At 58.7% G+C, this 14,788-nt stretch overlaps 1 protein-coding gene and 1 pseudogene across 1 annotated transcript; one reads left to right on the top strand and one right to left on the bottom strand.

The window, feature by feature from the left end:
- Positions 1-1,911: 1,911 nt before the first annotated feature.
- RASD2 (RASD family member 2) lies at positions 1,912-12,373 on the top strand. The gene is made up of 3 exons (XM_054574432.1): positions 1,912-2,145; positions 8,122-8,401; positions 11,761-12,373. The coding sequence occupies exons 2-3, from the start codon at positions 8,131-8,133 to the stop codon at positions 12,288-12,290; spliced, it is 801 nt and encodes a 266-aa protein (XP_054430407.1). The 5' UTR covers positions 1,912-2,145; positions 8,122-8,130; the 3' UTR covers positions 12,291-12,373.
- Positions 7,036-8,132, bottom strand: LOC129071305 (cleavage and polyadenylation specificity factor subunit 5-like; annotated as a pseudogene).
- Positions 12,374-14,788: the final 2,415 nt, after the last annotated feature.

Below are 14,788 nucleotides of genomic sequence, written 5' to 3'. Positions count from 1 at the left end.
ATGAGTCTGGTGGTGGGGAGAGGAAGGACAGACACCCTCCTATTCCAGCCTTCTGGAAATGAGGGTGCGGTCTCTGACTGATACAAAATATGGTTTGATAGACACAGTATTGCGTCTCTTCACTGCATCGCAGTGAGAACATCCTCTTTTCAGCCTCCAGATAACATAAAGGAGAAAGTCTCAGTTGGATGCTAATGGGTCTTTAGCACCTCTCCATTGCTTGCCAGCCCCCCTTTTTCAGAAGGCACATCTCAAGCCTTGGCAGGCCAGTTTCCAACAAGAATTTAATAACTTTGTTTTCATTGTGCTTATTTTTACTCTTACCTTCTATTTATGGCAAGTGATACTGGTTTCCCATTTAAGGTAGTGATATAACAATTCTCTGAAAAACGTGCTCAAGGAAGGGGAACCTGCGTCTTGGATTTAAAGAAAATACTAATAAACGGCGTCTAGATATGGCACAATAAGAATGACTGACGTCTGCCCTGTTCAAAGTGGGGAGAATGGAGATGGGCGAGGCGCGGCTCTTAGTGCACCCCGGACGTCCCTGGCAGGGCTCTGCTTACAGTGCTCTCCCAGCCCAGCGCGCAGCACAGACCTTCATTCAAGCGCGCTAGGCCAAGGTGACTCCGCAGCCCCTCCTGGCCGCACGTGCGCGGCCCATGTGCCATCTCATGGGGTCCCGCGGGCCGCGAGGCCTCGGGAGGCTGCGGCTCAGGGTGTATAGCTGGGCACCTGGGGATTTCCACGATGGAGGAGGGCGCGGGAGCCGTGGCCCGCGGGCTGCGGCCCGTTCCAGCGCGAGCAGCTGGGGCCCCCGGCCGATCGGCAGCAGGACCCTCGCAAGTCACCTGCAGCCTGGGTGGTGTGCGTGTGAGTGTGATTGCAGACGTCAGCCTCTGAAGCCCGTGCCTCCTTCCGGTCACGGCGCGCGTCCCCGGCCACCGCCCTAGCGGTCACGGCCCCACGCGCCCGGGCACGCGGAGCGCCAGACTGCGGGGCCCCGGCGGTAGGGGGCGGGGTGGGAGGGGCGGGATCAGGCAGCGGGGCCCACCTCACATTGGCCGAGCTCAGTGCCGGGGGCGGGGCGCCGGGCGAAGGCGGGTGAGCAGGCTCTCGGAGGCGGAGGCTAGCGCTGGTCTGCGGGACCGGCGGCTCGGAGATGCAGAGTGGGTGGGTGGGCGCTGCTCAACCGGTCGTCTAGGGACTTTCGCAGGGGCAGCAGAGGACGCCCAGATCTGTGCTGGGGCTGCTGCTGCCAGGACCGCCCTCAGGACCCTGGGCTCTGACCACTTTTCCGAGGGACCGTTGACCTTGCTCCATGGGGCGTTCGCCTTAGGGAGCAGGAAGGAGGGAGGCGCCGGGGCCCTGCAGACAGAAAGTTCGCCCGCTCTGGGGACCACAGAGGTGAAGTGGGAGGAGGAGCCGGTTTAGGCGAACTCGGAGCTGCGAAACCTTGGGGCGGCGTTCAAGGCCCCCTCCCACACGCGCGCGCGGAGCTCAGCGCCTTCCTCCTTCTTCAGCTGCCAGCAGCGCCTCGCAGGGGTTCAGAACAGCAGCCTTGCCTCCCGCGCGGGGAAAGCTGCAGAGCTGCGGGCAGCGGAGGAGGCCGCGGCCGAGCTGGGCAGCTCCCCACCCCGAGCGACCCCCTTTGGGGTGGGCCAGGACGAGTGCGCCCAGCCACTCACGCACCCACGGCCGCCTTCAAAGGACCCTCTGACAGTCTCTAAGGACTCCCTTTAAGCTCCAGAGTCGCCCCTACAGCTGTCCCCCGAGCCCGGAGCCCCAGGCGGGGACCCCGGGATCTGACGTCCCCTAGCCTCCGGGCACCTGGCTCAGCAGGAGTCCCCCGGGCCGGGGCAGGGCAGGGCCAGCGGCGGCGAGCCGGAGCCCGCCCAGCGCCCGGGCCCTGCCGAGCCCTCGGAACCCACCCATGGGACACCGGCTCCCCGTACCCCGTCGCCCGGCTGCGCCCAGCCCGGCGCCCAGAGCGGCACAGAGGAGAAGCCCAGCGCAGTGACCCCGGGGCCACCGCAGTCCCTGGAAGGCTCGGCGGCAGCCGGAGAGGCAGGCTGTTCCGCGCACATCCAGGCGCTTCCAGGCAGCCCTCCGAGCCGAACCAGAGGCCCAGCCCGCCATTCCCAGGTAGGAGAGAGACACCCAACAGAACTGGGGAGATGGGCGGAGTAGGGGAGCCAGGAGAAAAGGTTTGAGGATTGTCGGAGGAAGGCTAGGTGAAGCCTTACATGACTGGCCTGGTAAAACCGACTGAGCTCCTACAACGTGTCAGCACCAGCAGGCAACTCTACATATCTAGAGAAAATTAAATTAGTTGAGCACCTACTATGTGTCAGGCTGGGCACGAGGCCCTTTGCTCATGTCTGGTAAGAAAGACTTACTGAACTTTTCCTCTTACTGATTTGATGCTAGGAGCTTCCATTGAGGAGCCAATTTAGATAGGAAGAAACTGAGTCTCAGGGAGGAAGAGGCACTCAGCTTCCCCAAACACCCCCAGCCCTGGGGAGGACCCCCTCTGAGGAGGGGGGATTCAGGAACACCTCTTGTGGCCAGAGTTCCTCCAGCTTTTACTGGGTGAGTTTCCTGAGTGACTCCTGCCCAGGATGGGTGTCCTGTCCTCTCAGGGGGCCAGGGGCCCCCCAGCACCTCGAAGGGGCTCTCTCTGACCTCTCTTCCCATTGCTCCCAGCGCTGGGGGGAGGAATGAAGGATGTTGTCCAGGACCCTATGGGAGGTAGGAGGCCAGCCTGGGCAGGGCGGCCAGCGCAGGAGCCCGTGACTCAGGCTTCTCCTGGCGTCGGAGAGACAAGGTGGGGCTCCCCAAAACCTCTGCCTGTACTCCAGCCCTGCCCCACCTGGCTGTCCCTCAACTGCCAAGAAGCGCCACAGAGCAAGGAGCCCACTTGATGCGTGCCAGGAGCTGTGTCAGCCTCTTGGCTCCTCACTGGATGCTCAGGGCCTCACTCTGGGTTTGTTTCTGCCATATCCCTCTGAGGGATGACCAGCCCCACCAGCCAGGCCGTTCGCCCAAGGTCACTGAGCTGGTGAGAGGCAGAGCTGGGCTGCTGACAGCTGCTGCCCGCCGGCCTTCCTCCACCCCGAGCCGCCAAGGGTGGGAAGGTTGGCTTTGCAAAGCCCTCAGGACTCATCTCAGCGTGGGCACGGAGGCCAGTCTCTCCGCGTGTGTGCAGAGAGACGGGAGTGTGCTCTGGTGGAGGAGCGGGGGCTGTGTGGGAGCGAGGGGAGGGCAGGGCGGTGATGCGTGCTCCGGGGTGCTCACAGGGAAGGGGCGCGCCCCGACTCTCCTCCTGCTGTCCTTGCTCCACTGACCCCTGCACTGTCCAGGCAGGCCCCGGGGAGGGGGGCAGGGGAGCTCAGGGAGAAAGGGGGTGAGAGCAGGGATGCGTTCGCTGGGAGCTGCTGAGCAGGGTTTGGGGGAGAGTCCTGGGCAGGGTGCCCGCACCCAGCTGCCTGCAAGGAGAGGAGGAATGAGAGTGTAAGAGGGTCATTTCCCCTGCCTGACTCCAGCTGAGGCTTCACTGAGTCAGACACTGTTTTGAAAGATTCTGGTTTTGGTCTGGGGGTGGGACCTCATAGAGGTAAGAGCCCAGGCTTTGGAGCCAATGGCCTCACTTTAATGCCTGCCCGGCCAGTTATCTGTGTGAACCCAGGCAAGTGACTCCAGCGTCTCTATTGGTCCAGTGGGCCCACGGCGGCCCGCTCTGCACAGGGCTGTTGTGAAGTCATTGGAATAAGGTGCTCAGAGTGCCCAGTGTGATGAAAGCCTGCCTGGCTGTGGTGGCTGTTCCCCCAGGGTGGCCCCACCCCCTCAGCTCCTGGCCTTTCTGCCTCCCAGGTGCCCCTAGAGTGGCCCTGGGGTGGGGTCTGCCAAGCCACAGAGCCTGCATTTGGGTACTGGTGCTGCTATCAGTTCCCATTAACTGCCAGGGTGGGACTCTGAACTCTAAGAGGGCCCTTTGAACTCTGACCCTTGTCTGCTTCTCACTGGGTAGAGAGCCTGGCTGAAGGCAGGAAGAGCAGGCAGTGGAGGAGGAGGGAAGCTGTGTCCACAGCGCCGCCCGCAGCCCCTCCTCTGGGGGCAGAGGGGAAGGGAGATGTGGGGGTGGGAGGCGGAGACTGCAGGGGTGCTGTCACCTGGCCTCCAGGTGTCTGGGTTCCTCACAGAGCCCCACATGGTGGAGGCCATATGAAGACTCAGTCTTCTGTCAAAGAGGAAAGATGCAGATTTTTTCCCCTTTCCTTGCCTCTCTCTGACTCCCAGCCTCCTCTCTCTGACTCCCTGCCTCCTCTCTCTGTGTCTGAGCCCATTCAGTCACTGATATCAGCACGTCTCTACCAGGAGCCCTAGGGGTAGAGGTTGGGGCAGGCAGTGATGGAGACAAACACTGTCCCTGGGGGCTGCTGGCCCCCTGCCTTCTCGGTCTAGACAGAGGTGACCACCAGCAGAGTCAAGCTTCTTGCAGAAGGACTTGGGGAGGGGGAGTCCTGGTGTGGGGCCTCTTCCCCCCATTTCGGCTGAAGGCCTAGGCTGTCTCACCCTGCCCCCAAGGAGACTGACAAAGGTTCGCTGCTGTGGGCCTTGCATCACCCGCTCCCCACTGCCCACCTGTGAGTGTGCCTGGGGCACTGAGTCCCTCCACAGCACAGCCCCTGGGCCCGCTGGGCAGGGTCGGGGTGGAGGGAGAAGCCCCCAGAAGGAGGCTTCAGGTGAGCTCTAGAGGCAGAGACCTTTGTTTCATTCATTCATGGATCGCTTCTTGAGCACCTGTTGTGTACATGGTACCGAAATCCTGTAGGATAAATTGAAGGATGGCTTTAGACTTGAGTTGGGTGAGTGATGTGGGAGTCTTAGGCTTGGAGTCACTGTCCTGGCTCCCTTAAGAAACTCATGGACTGGTCACATAGCTTTTAAGCACGAGGATCCTTATTTGTGAAACGAGGAAGTTAATATAGAGGGGGTGGCAAGGAGACTCTGGAGCAGGGGGCAGACGGCCTGCCGTCCAATCCCTCCTTTCCTGGTCATGGGCCGTGTAACTGTGAGCAAGTTACTAAACTTCTCTGTGCTTCAATATCCTCACCTGAAAGTTGAGAGAACTCCCCCCCCGCCCCCCCGCGCCTTCCGGGATTACTGAGGGATGAAGGGGGTTATTATGCGTTCAGCACTTAGAACATTCTGACGTATTATATTAACTGCAAAATAAATGTCAGCTATTATTATTCTATACTTAGCACAGTGCTGGGCACACGGCAGGGGCTTGGTTAATGGTGATCATTATCCTGGCTCTAGGCCTGGGGTCACGGTGTGCTGAGCGAGCTTATTGTGTGTGTCTCTTTGTAATTCATTCATTGATATCATCTTGGAATCGGCCACAGCGGCAGTACGTACGCCTGGAAATGGACTAGTGCTACCAATGAGAGCTTTTGACAAAGGTATTTTTGAGAGCAGTTTCTTGCCCAGTGGCTCTCAGTTGGGCAGGTGCGCAGATTGGGATTCCTGAATGCCCTGACCAGGACGCGTGCCTGGAGACGTGCACACACGCGCTGTCTCCGTCTCAGGTCTCTCAGCACCGTGGCAAGTAGGACAGCAGTATGACACTGGAGAGAGCCTTTGGGTAAATGGGGCGTCCGGGGGTGGGGGTCCGTTGGAGCTGGCACATACGGCCTCCTGCGCCTTCTCTGAGCAGATGAGCTTCGCAGACAGCCCCCATTTCCCCACGGAGCCTGGTGCTTTGCGCGGTGCCCAGCCTGCACCGCCATCTGTGGTAGCCCGGGAACTGATGTTGCAGCTGGCTGGCCTGTATCCGTTTCCAGCTCCTCTTCTCTAGAGGGGCGATTCCTGCTGCGGTGGGTCAGGGTCAGAGGAGGCTTCAGAAAGGAGGTACATTTGAGCCAGATCTTGACACATAAAGGGAAGAGGGTGTTCCAGAGGAGCCTGAGCTAAGGAGTGACGGCAGGTCTCAGCAGAGGTCAGAGGAGTGACCGGGGCGATCCCGATGGGTGTAGAGATAGGAAGGGAGGGTGTCTGGGCTGCGATGGGCCTTTGGGGTGGGCCCAATGCAGCCCCTGGGTGTTAACTTATGTCCACGGGGGGCTTGGAGCTTGGGTCCATTTCAGCCTCTTCTATAAGGCCAGGAGGCTCCTGCAGAAAGAGTTGGGTACTTCCAGAACCATAACCTCCTGGAGTTGCAAGGGAGTTGTTCATAAGCCATTTCTCGGACACACATCCCCTCATCCAAGTCTCTGGGTCTCCTCAGGTGGCAAACTCCCAGAGCCCCGGGGGCGAGCATTGTTGGGCAGCCCCGGACTCTGGCCTGGAGGAGGCGGTCTGGACCTGGCCTTCCTCTTCCTCTGGGAGGGCAGCAAGGCCACCCCCGCCTCTCATGCCCACAAATACTCTCATGACCTCCCCATGCCATGTCCTTGACTCACAGGCTTCTGGGAAGTGAGTGTCGGAGAGGGTCAGGGAGAGAGTGGATTCTAATGACAATTTTTCTTTTTTAAGATTTTTATTTATTTATTTATTTTTAGAGAGGGGAAGGGGAGGAGAAAGAGAAGGACAGAAACATCAATGTGTGGTTGCATTTTCTGTGCCCCCTGCTGGGGCCCTGGCCTGCAACCCAGGCCTGTGCCCTATCTGGGAATTGAACCAGTGACCTTTTGGTTCGCAGGCCAGCACTCAGTCCACATCAGCCAGGGCTGCTTTTTTTTTTTTTTAAAGAATTTTTCAAGTTTAATGTGAAATTAAAAACAAAACAAAACAAATAGAAGTCCACTTTCTCTAATGTATGAGTAGAAACAAAAGCAAATTACACATTATCACATATGTTATACTACTATCTAGTTCTTCATATCAACTTTACTGTTCAAACACTAGAAAGCAGGTGGCAATTGAGCTGGGAAAGAGATAAAACAAAAAACCCCCTTCTGCCGTGTTCGCTCTGGGCCGTGCAGAGCTGTGCCCACAGACAGCGTCGCTTAGCTCTCCTCGTGCAGGAGCTCAGCTGCGTATGAGGTTGAACCTGCTCAACAGCTGAGGGAGACTAGAAATAATGGCTCCATATCCTAGTGCGTTGTCAGACAGTTCAAACAACAGTGCGGCTGCCTACCAGATTGTCATTTTTAGGGACTGCAAATAAGGCTTTCCCTTGAAGTTGAACCAAAAACAACAACTTACGTTTCCTTTGGTTTTGTAATATGTGCAGGATTCCGCGGAGGTGCAGAGCCTGGTCCCCACCTGTTACCCATGCCGTCTTCAGTGACCCAGGCTTGCAGGGCTCCGTCTTGATGACCTAGTATCTCTGTCATTAACCATTTTAGTCCTTCCGCTCCATCTTCTGCTGCATTAAGTCCCCCACCAGGCAGTGTGAAGGAAGCCGTTCCCAGCTGTAGCAGTGACACATGGTGCCAGGTATAGCCAGAACCCCTTCTATAGTTTTCCTCATTCCAATGGTATCAAATTCCTCCCTCATGCATTGAAATCTGGCTGCAAAGGGCTGTCCTTCTCATAGAGGGGCTCTTTGGTACCAAAAGTGCAATTGGTAAGAGGGAACCCATTGCTTGTGTGCTCCAAGGTGAGGGGCTCGGTCTGCTGGATGTACCTGTCGCCTAACAGATTCGACACCTGGGCCCGCTAGTCTGGGAACGATTGGGCGGCGCCGTGTCAGAACTGACATTTCTGAGATCTCGCCAGGTAGTGAGCCCTTTCCAGCAGCCCTATGAGTTAGTTGAGCCCTTTTATAGATGAGAAAAGTGGCTCCCAGGGAAGTTAGCCTACTTGCCCAGAAGCAATAGTGAGTTAGGGATAAAGTGAGGCTTCAAGCCCTAGCAGTCCCGCGCTGGAGTGCGTGAGGGGGTGAATGAATGAGTGGGTGGAAGGATGGAGGAGGAAAGACACAAGAGCCTGAATGAATGAATGGGCAGAACTCCAAAGCTCCTGAGAGAGACCCTAGTCCACTTTTCCCACCTTACAGACAGAACAGCGCGGCCTGGCCAGGAGCCCGGCCGAGGAGGCCAGCGCCTCCAGCAAGGGGCTGCGGGGCTGCGCCAGGGCCTCCTGACGCCTGCTCCCTGCTCTCTGTCGCAGCCCCGAGCCATGATGAAGACCTTGTCCAGCGGGAACTGCACGTTCAGCGTGCCCGCCAAGAACTCGTACCGCATGGTGGTGCTGGGCGCCTCACGGGTGGGCAAGAGCTCCATTGTCTCTCGCTTCCTCAACGGCCGCTTCGAGGACCAGTACACGCCCACCATCGAGGACTTCCACCGGAAGGTCTACAACATCCGAGGTGACATGTACCAGCTGGACATCCTGGACACATCCGGCAACCACCCCTTCCCCGCCATGCGCAGGCTGTCCATCCTCACAGGTGGGTGCCTGGGGCGGGCATGGGAGCTGTGTATGTGGGCGCCTGTGCTCAGCACTTGACAGTTTGCAAAGCACTTGCCTCTCTGCCCTCTGAGATGAGGGTCACAAGAAGCCCCCATGCCCTGTGAGGGTCAGAGCGGGGTTGCTGCATGCCCGAGCAAACATTGGCCCTGGGGCCCAGTTTCCATTCTCCTTGACCCTGGGTCAGTTACCCATAACCCCCAGCGCTGCCTTGCAGATCAGGAGCTGGCACTGGGGATGCTCCTCTCCGGGGGACGGAGGACCTGCTGCCTTCCTCCTTGGGGGAGTGACTCAGCATCACTCCGGGGCCCGTGGTCAGTCTGCTGGGCTCAGGCCTCCTGATTGCCCATGTCCTTTGCCACCTCTCAGAGTGGTAACAACAGGACCCGGGCAGCGGTCGGTCACAGCGCAGGCAGGAGCCCTGCCTGTGCGAGGGGCTTGGTAGTCACTACAGAAACGGTGATGGCAATAGCTAGCACTTACCAAGAGCTCTGTGCCTGGACCCAGTCTTAGAGCTTGGCATGCATTTATCTGATCCTCACAGTAATCTAGGAGATGGGTGTTTGCCTCCCTTTTACAGGTGGGGAAGCTGAGGCCGAGAGAGAGGATGTTACTCTAGCGCTAATATAGCTGGTAAATGGAAGCCTGTCTCGCGCTTTGCCCCTGGGCCATCCTGTAGCCTCTCAGCGGTGCTGGGACTGGTGGGAGGGAGAGGCAGCGGTCAGGGAGGAAGGGGGCAGGCGCGGATGTGGGGCTGGCCCTCATCTGCGTGACTCGAGCGGTTTCCTGTGGTAGCTAAGGGGACAGGCCTCGGAACCAGCCTGCTTGGGTCCGAATCCTGGTTCCCCTGCTTCCTGGTTTGGTACCGGGCATACACTTTATCTCTTTGTATCTCAGTTTTCTTACCTGCATGTTGGTATCCCATAGCACTCATCCCAAAGGTCATTGTGAGGACTAAATGAGTGAAGATATGAGAAGTGCTAGGTGAGCAGATAGTTAAGTGCTCAGTAAATGCTGGTCCGAAGCTAAAGCAGCATTGACAACGTGCTTGCTGCGGGCCCTGTAGGCTCATATCCTAAGCCGTGGCCCTCCCATCGCTGGGCAGTGGTGAAGGGGAGGAATGGGGCACATAACCCACCCTGGCGTCATTGCAAAATAACCCCCAAAGCAGACACTTCTGCACCAAGGAAACCATGCCATGCCCACCCCTCCCCCCACACTCCGGTCAAGTCCCCTCTTGGGTTGTCCTGGCAAACAGCTTCCTCCTGAGACCGTCCTTGCTGACCACCGGACACAGAGCACACTCAGACCCCCTCAGCCCATATGTGGGAGACGCGGTGTGTGGATAGAGGAGCCCGGGGTCGCTCTGGGCTCAAGTCCTTGCCCCACTGTTGGGGTGGCCGAGACATGTGACCGGAGGTCTGAATCCGTCTCGCCAGCTGCCCAGTGGGCATAACCCCGCTCCTTCCAGGGGTGGCTGAGAGGACTGGAGGAAACTGCAGGGCGGGGCCCGGGGCGGGGCGCCCCAGCATACAGTGCTGATTGCAGGGATGGCAGCTCTTGGGGAGGCACTGGGCGCACAGCCGGGTGAATGGGGCCAACGCCAGAGGGGAGGAGAGGGGAGATGCAGGGAGAGGCCCCATGCATATTTTCAAAAAGTGTTTTTAATTACACAAATAATATACAAACGCCCCCTCCTTTAAACGTATAGACAAGGCTAAAAAGCCCCCTGGTCTTGTGTCCCCGCCCCCAGGCGCCTGCCCGCTCCTGGAGGTGGCCACCCCATCAGTCTGCTGTGAACTCTCCTGGCCCCCTTCGTGGTCACACTGGCATTCATACCTGCATCTCCATAAAAGAGGGTTTTTTCCTCTCTCTCGTGTGCATATACCATTCCGAGCACATCTGTCTGCTACTTGCATTTCCACTCATCAGTCCATACCTCATTTTCTAACCTGGTGCCGGTGCACAGGGCATTCTGGAACCGTTAATTCCACCGCCACCAGTTCCTTCTAGCTGCCAGCCCTGCTGGCTGGCTCTGAAGCTTGGCACCGCAGTCTTGCGTTTGAATATGTCAAGGCTGCTGAACCCTCGGGGGCCCAGGATTAGGCTAATGGAACGGGTTTGGCAGCTCAAGCGGAATTGGTTGCCAGGCTGGTGCTGCCCACACTGTCATTCATTCCATCCCACCTGGTCCTGCCCATTCCCCACCTTTATGAAGTGTGCTGGGCGCTGGGGGATGAGGAGAGGGTAACGAAGTCCCCCTCTGCTCCGGAGCTCACTGTTCAGAGCACACTGCTGTTCAAATGCAGTGCTGAAAGTGGCATGTGCAATTATGGGGCAGATGTGCTCTGGGGCCGCTTGGGCCAGTTGCTGACGCCTCTGAGCCTCTGTTTCCTCATCTGTAAAACAGGGATCTTGACCTCTCACCAAAGTGAGAAAGGTCCTTTGAGCCTGAGACTGTCATTACCGCGGTAAGATCTGGAAATTGGGGTGAAGGCACCAGCCCTCTCTGCCACCCCTGCCTCCCTGTTTCAGATGCAAAGGTCTTGAGTGATGCAACAACCTAAACTAGTGATAGTGTGGGCCTTGGAGGCCAGCATTCGCTTATTCTTTCAAGATTTATTCAAGAAGCAGAGGGCACCTACTGTGTGCCAGGCACCAGCTAAGTGAGGGCGGACGTGGGCCCCCATCTCGGCTGGGCCATGTTGGGGCAGCGTGATCTGGGGCCGTTGCTCCCCCTTTCTGAGCCACAGTGTGCTCTCCTCAATCTTGAAGAGAATGAAATCTCACAGCTTTTGTGAAGAGTCAGGGGAAGGACAGGCATGAAGTATGTGACCCACGCAGGCTCTTGCAGGTGCTTATTATCACTGTCGATACCTAAGACCGTTGACCAGCGTCACTCTGTGGTCCTTATCTCCTGTGGCGTTCAAGGTCACCCCACAAGGCAGTGTTTCACCCACACGGGACCAATGGGGAAACGAGGTTGAGAGAGACTGCGTGCCCGCTGAAGGCCCCGTGGTAAGTGGAGGCGAGGGATGTACACGTAAGCCGCCTGTTGCCAACACTCTGGGTCCCTGCCACGCATCAGGTGTGATTCCAGGCTGTGGGGATATGCACCAAACAAGCAGGGCAGGACTCCTCCTGTCATGGAAATTGCATTTATTAGTATTCTAATGCTGCTTCTGTAAGCTCCAAGTCACGCACCAGTCTCCGGCCCTGCAGGGAAATGTAGGCCGAGTTAACTCTGTCCCAGCCAGGTTCTGCCACAGATAAGCCCCGTGGGGAGGGGGCTTCAGGACCTGCCTGTGAACTCACCGCCTGGGGTTTCTCTCCCCGCAGGTGACGTCTTCATCCTGGTGTTCAGCCTGGACAACCGCGAGTCCTTCGACGAGGTCAAGCGCCTCCAGAAGCAGATCCTGGAGGTCAAGTCCTGCCTGAAGAACAAGACCAAGGAGGCAGCGGAGCTGCCCATGGTCATCTGCGGCAACAAGAACGACCACAGCGAGCTCTGCCGCCAGGTGCCCACCACCGAGGCCGAGCTGCTGGTGTCAGGCGACGAGAACTGCGCCTACTTTGAGGTGTCGGCCAAGAAGAACACCAACGTGGACGAGATGTTCTACGTGCTCTTCAGCATGGCCAAGCTGCCGCATGAGATGAGCCCCGCCCTGCACCGCAAGATCTCTGTGCAGTACGGCGACACCTTCCACCCCAGGCCCTTCTGCATGCGTCGCGTCAAGGACACAGATGCCTATGGCATGGTCTCTCCCTTTGCCCGCCGCCCCAGCGTCAACAGTGACCTCAAGTATATCAAGGCCAAGGTCCTTCGGGAGGGCCAGGCCCGGGAGCGGGACAAATGCACCATCCAGTGAGCAGGAGGGACGCTGGGGTGGGGCTTGGGCAGTGCCTTATGGGAGGTGGCCCCAGATGCCCGCATCCCCCCATGAGAACTCAGTGGCAGTCATATTAGAAGACCTTTGGCACCAGCGTGGAGGACCCCAGCCTTGAACCTCTGTACCTTCTCTTGCCTTCTTGTCACTTCCATGGCTCCCCATGGTTCCAACTCCCCTGTAGGGGGATGGATCTCCACAGAGCGGGAGACGAGGTTGGCAAGACTTCTGCAAGGGCCTAGGCCAGAGCCTTCCTGTCCTTGGGTTGTAAGAAACACCGATGCCAGAGGGGACAGGACCCCTGCAGTGACAGGATGACAGCAGCACCCGGGGCTGGACGGGAGAGCAGGCTGCTGTCCTGGCGTGAGACCCAGCTTGGCTTTGGTGGCAGCCAGGAGACCACTTCCCCCACCCCGCCCCTGACACTCCCGTCTCGAAACTTGCCCTCTGGCCCAGCTGTTTCTACCCCTGCCCACCCACTTTGGCCCCTGACTGTCCCCGACATCACGCCAGGGGCATCTGTGTGTTTGAAGGGGGAGCCGCCACGTCTCCTGGACCACATCCAACTCCAGGGCCACCTCCCTCGTCAGCCTCCTCTCCCAGGCTCCTCCCGTCCGCTGGTTGTGCTTTGTTGTTACAGCTGTTTTCATGTCGTGTGTAGCTGTAGGGTAGGAATGGAAATCCTTGTACTGTAAAAGCCTAGTAACCCCTCGTCGGCCAGGCCCCCACCCAGTTCAGACCCCCCGCCCTCCCCTCCGCCCCCCCCGCTCCCCGACGGGGCTCCCGTGGCCTGTCAGCAGCTGGACACTGCCCTCCATACTGAGCTTCACCGTTTACACTCGCACAGGTGGGCGGGCTGCCAGGGCCGCCGCTGCCCCAGCCACCCCCACCCCCACCCCAGCTGGTTCAGGGCAGAGCTCTGCCTGGAACCAGGCTGCTCTCGACTGTGCTTGTTCCTCAAGCATTTATGGAGCACCCGCTGGGTGCCGGGCCCCCTGTGTGCAGGAAACCACGAGGGCGAGTGTTGCACTTGACGACTCCTGAGGCCAGGGCCTTCCCCGGCCTGGCCTCTTCCCCTTCACCCGCCCGGCCCTCGCCCGGCCCTGCCGTCCCTCTGCCTTCTGCACACGCCGCTGTCAGGAGGCTTGGAGGAGCAGCCTGGAGCCGGGGCTGAGGCTGGGAGAGACCGGTGGACAGGCCCCCGGGGGGGTCTTTTCCTCAAGCCTGGGACTGGGCTGTACAGGGTACCAGGCCTGGCGGGCTCTGAGCCTCGCCAACGGCTGTTGTCATCAGCTCTTAACAAATACATTTTGTATTTTAACCTCCTGAAAAATACTGATGCTTAGGGCCACAGGGAACCTTAGTGGTCACCTAGTGACTCTTTCCAAGGCCCAGAGAGGGTAAGTAAGTTGCCCCAGGTCACACAGCAAGTCTATGAGTGGCAGAAGTAGGGCTAGGTCTGGGCACTCAGCACACGCCATGATGTGCGCCCTCTCTTCATGCTGCCTCCGAGGGCTCCTGTAGATTCTGTGTGCATCGTGCCCATGTATGTAATGTACGCACACGCGAACACACAAACACACAAGCCCTGGCCTCGGCTCTGCACACCCTACCCCCCCATCCCGGCCCCTGCTGCTCACAGCGGCAGCCCTGACCCTGCTTCTGTGCCCCCTCCCAGCCCCCCCCCAACTCCTCTGAGCAGACCAGGCAGCTTGGCCGGGACAGGTGTGTGGCCTGGTCTCACCCAGATCTCTGTATACACTCTCAATTAAAATGGGTTTGTTTCTAAGCCGTGTCCTTGACCGTGTGTCTTTTCTGTATTTCCAAGAGGAGGCAGTGAGGTGGCTCCCCGCCCCCACCCCCCAAGTGGCACCTGCCTGGGGCCCTGGCTTTGTGTGTCAGTCAGGCTCTGACTGGGTAAGTATGTGAGGGAGGGGGAGGAATAAAACCCCAAGTGTCTCTTGGCCCAGGCCCTCCTGGGGCTCTGGGTGTGTGTGAGGCGTGTCTGTGCCCCCTGGGGTGGCCAGGTCAGACCGGAGAGACCCCCTGGGGACCATCAGCCCTTTGGAATCCCCACACATCTGAGTTCTGCTTGGCTCCTGCGGAGTGTTGATTTCGTCCCCGGGGGACATTTGTCAATGTCCAGAAACATTCTCTATTGTCAAAACTGGGTGGGTGGGGGCGTGTTGTGCCACTGGCATCGGGTGGAAGGAGGTTAGGGATGCTGACCACCCGCCGGTCGCCAGGACAGCCCCACAGTGAAGAGTCCCCCTGCTCTGAATGGTGGCAGTGGGTGGCCTCCTCCCTTGGAGAGCAGGACGCTGCCCGGGTCTGTGCGTGGCTAATACAACGTACAACTTTCTGGACAATCCTTCATAACACTGGATAGCAGAGTGACCCTGTGTGAAATGAAATGGGATGTGGGCAGGGTGGCAGGTGGGGGGAGAGGGAGGTCTTGTCCCTGCACAATCCCGAACATG

The sequence above is a fragment of the Pteronotus mesoamericanus genome, unplaced genomic scaffold (assembly GCF_021234165.1).
Source record: "Pteronotus mesoamericanus isolate MK-2021 breed Mesoamerican mustached bat unplaced genomic scaffold, CSHL_Meso_final contig_263, whole genome shotgun sequence".
Taxonomy (NCBI): Eukaryota; Metazoa; Chordata; class Mammalia; order Chiroptera; family Mormoopidae; genus Pteronotus; species Pteronotus mesoamericanus.
The sequence above is the reverse complement of the archived record's forward strand: the minus strand, read 5'-3'. Positions and strand labels throughout refer to the sequence as shown.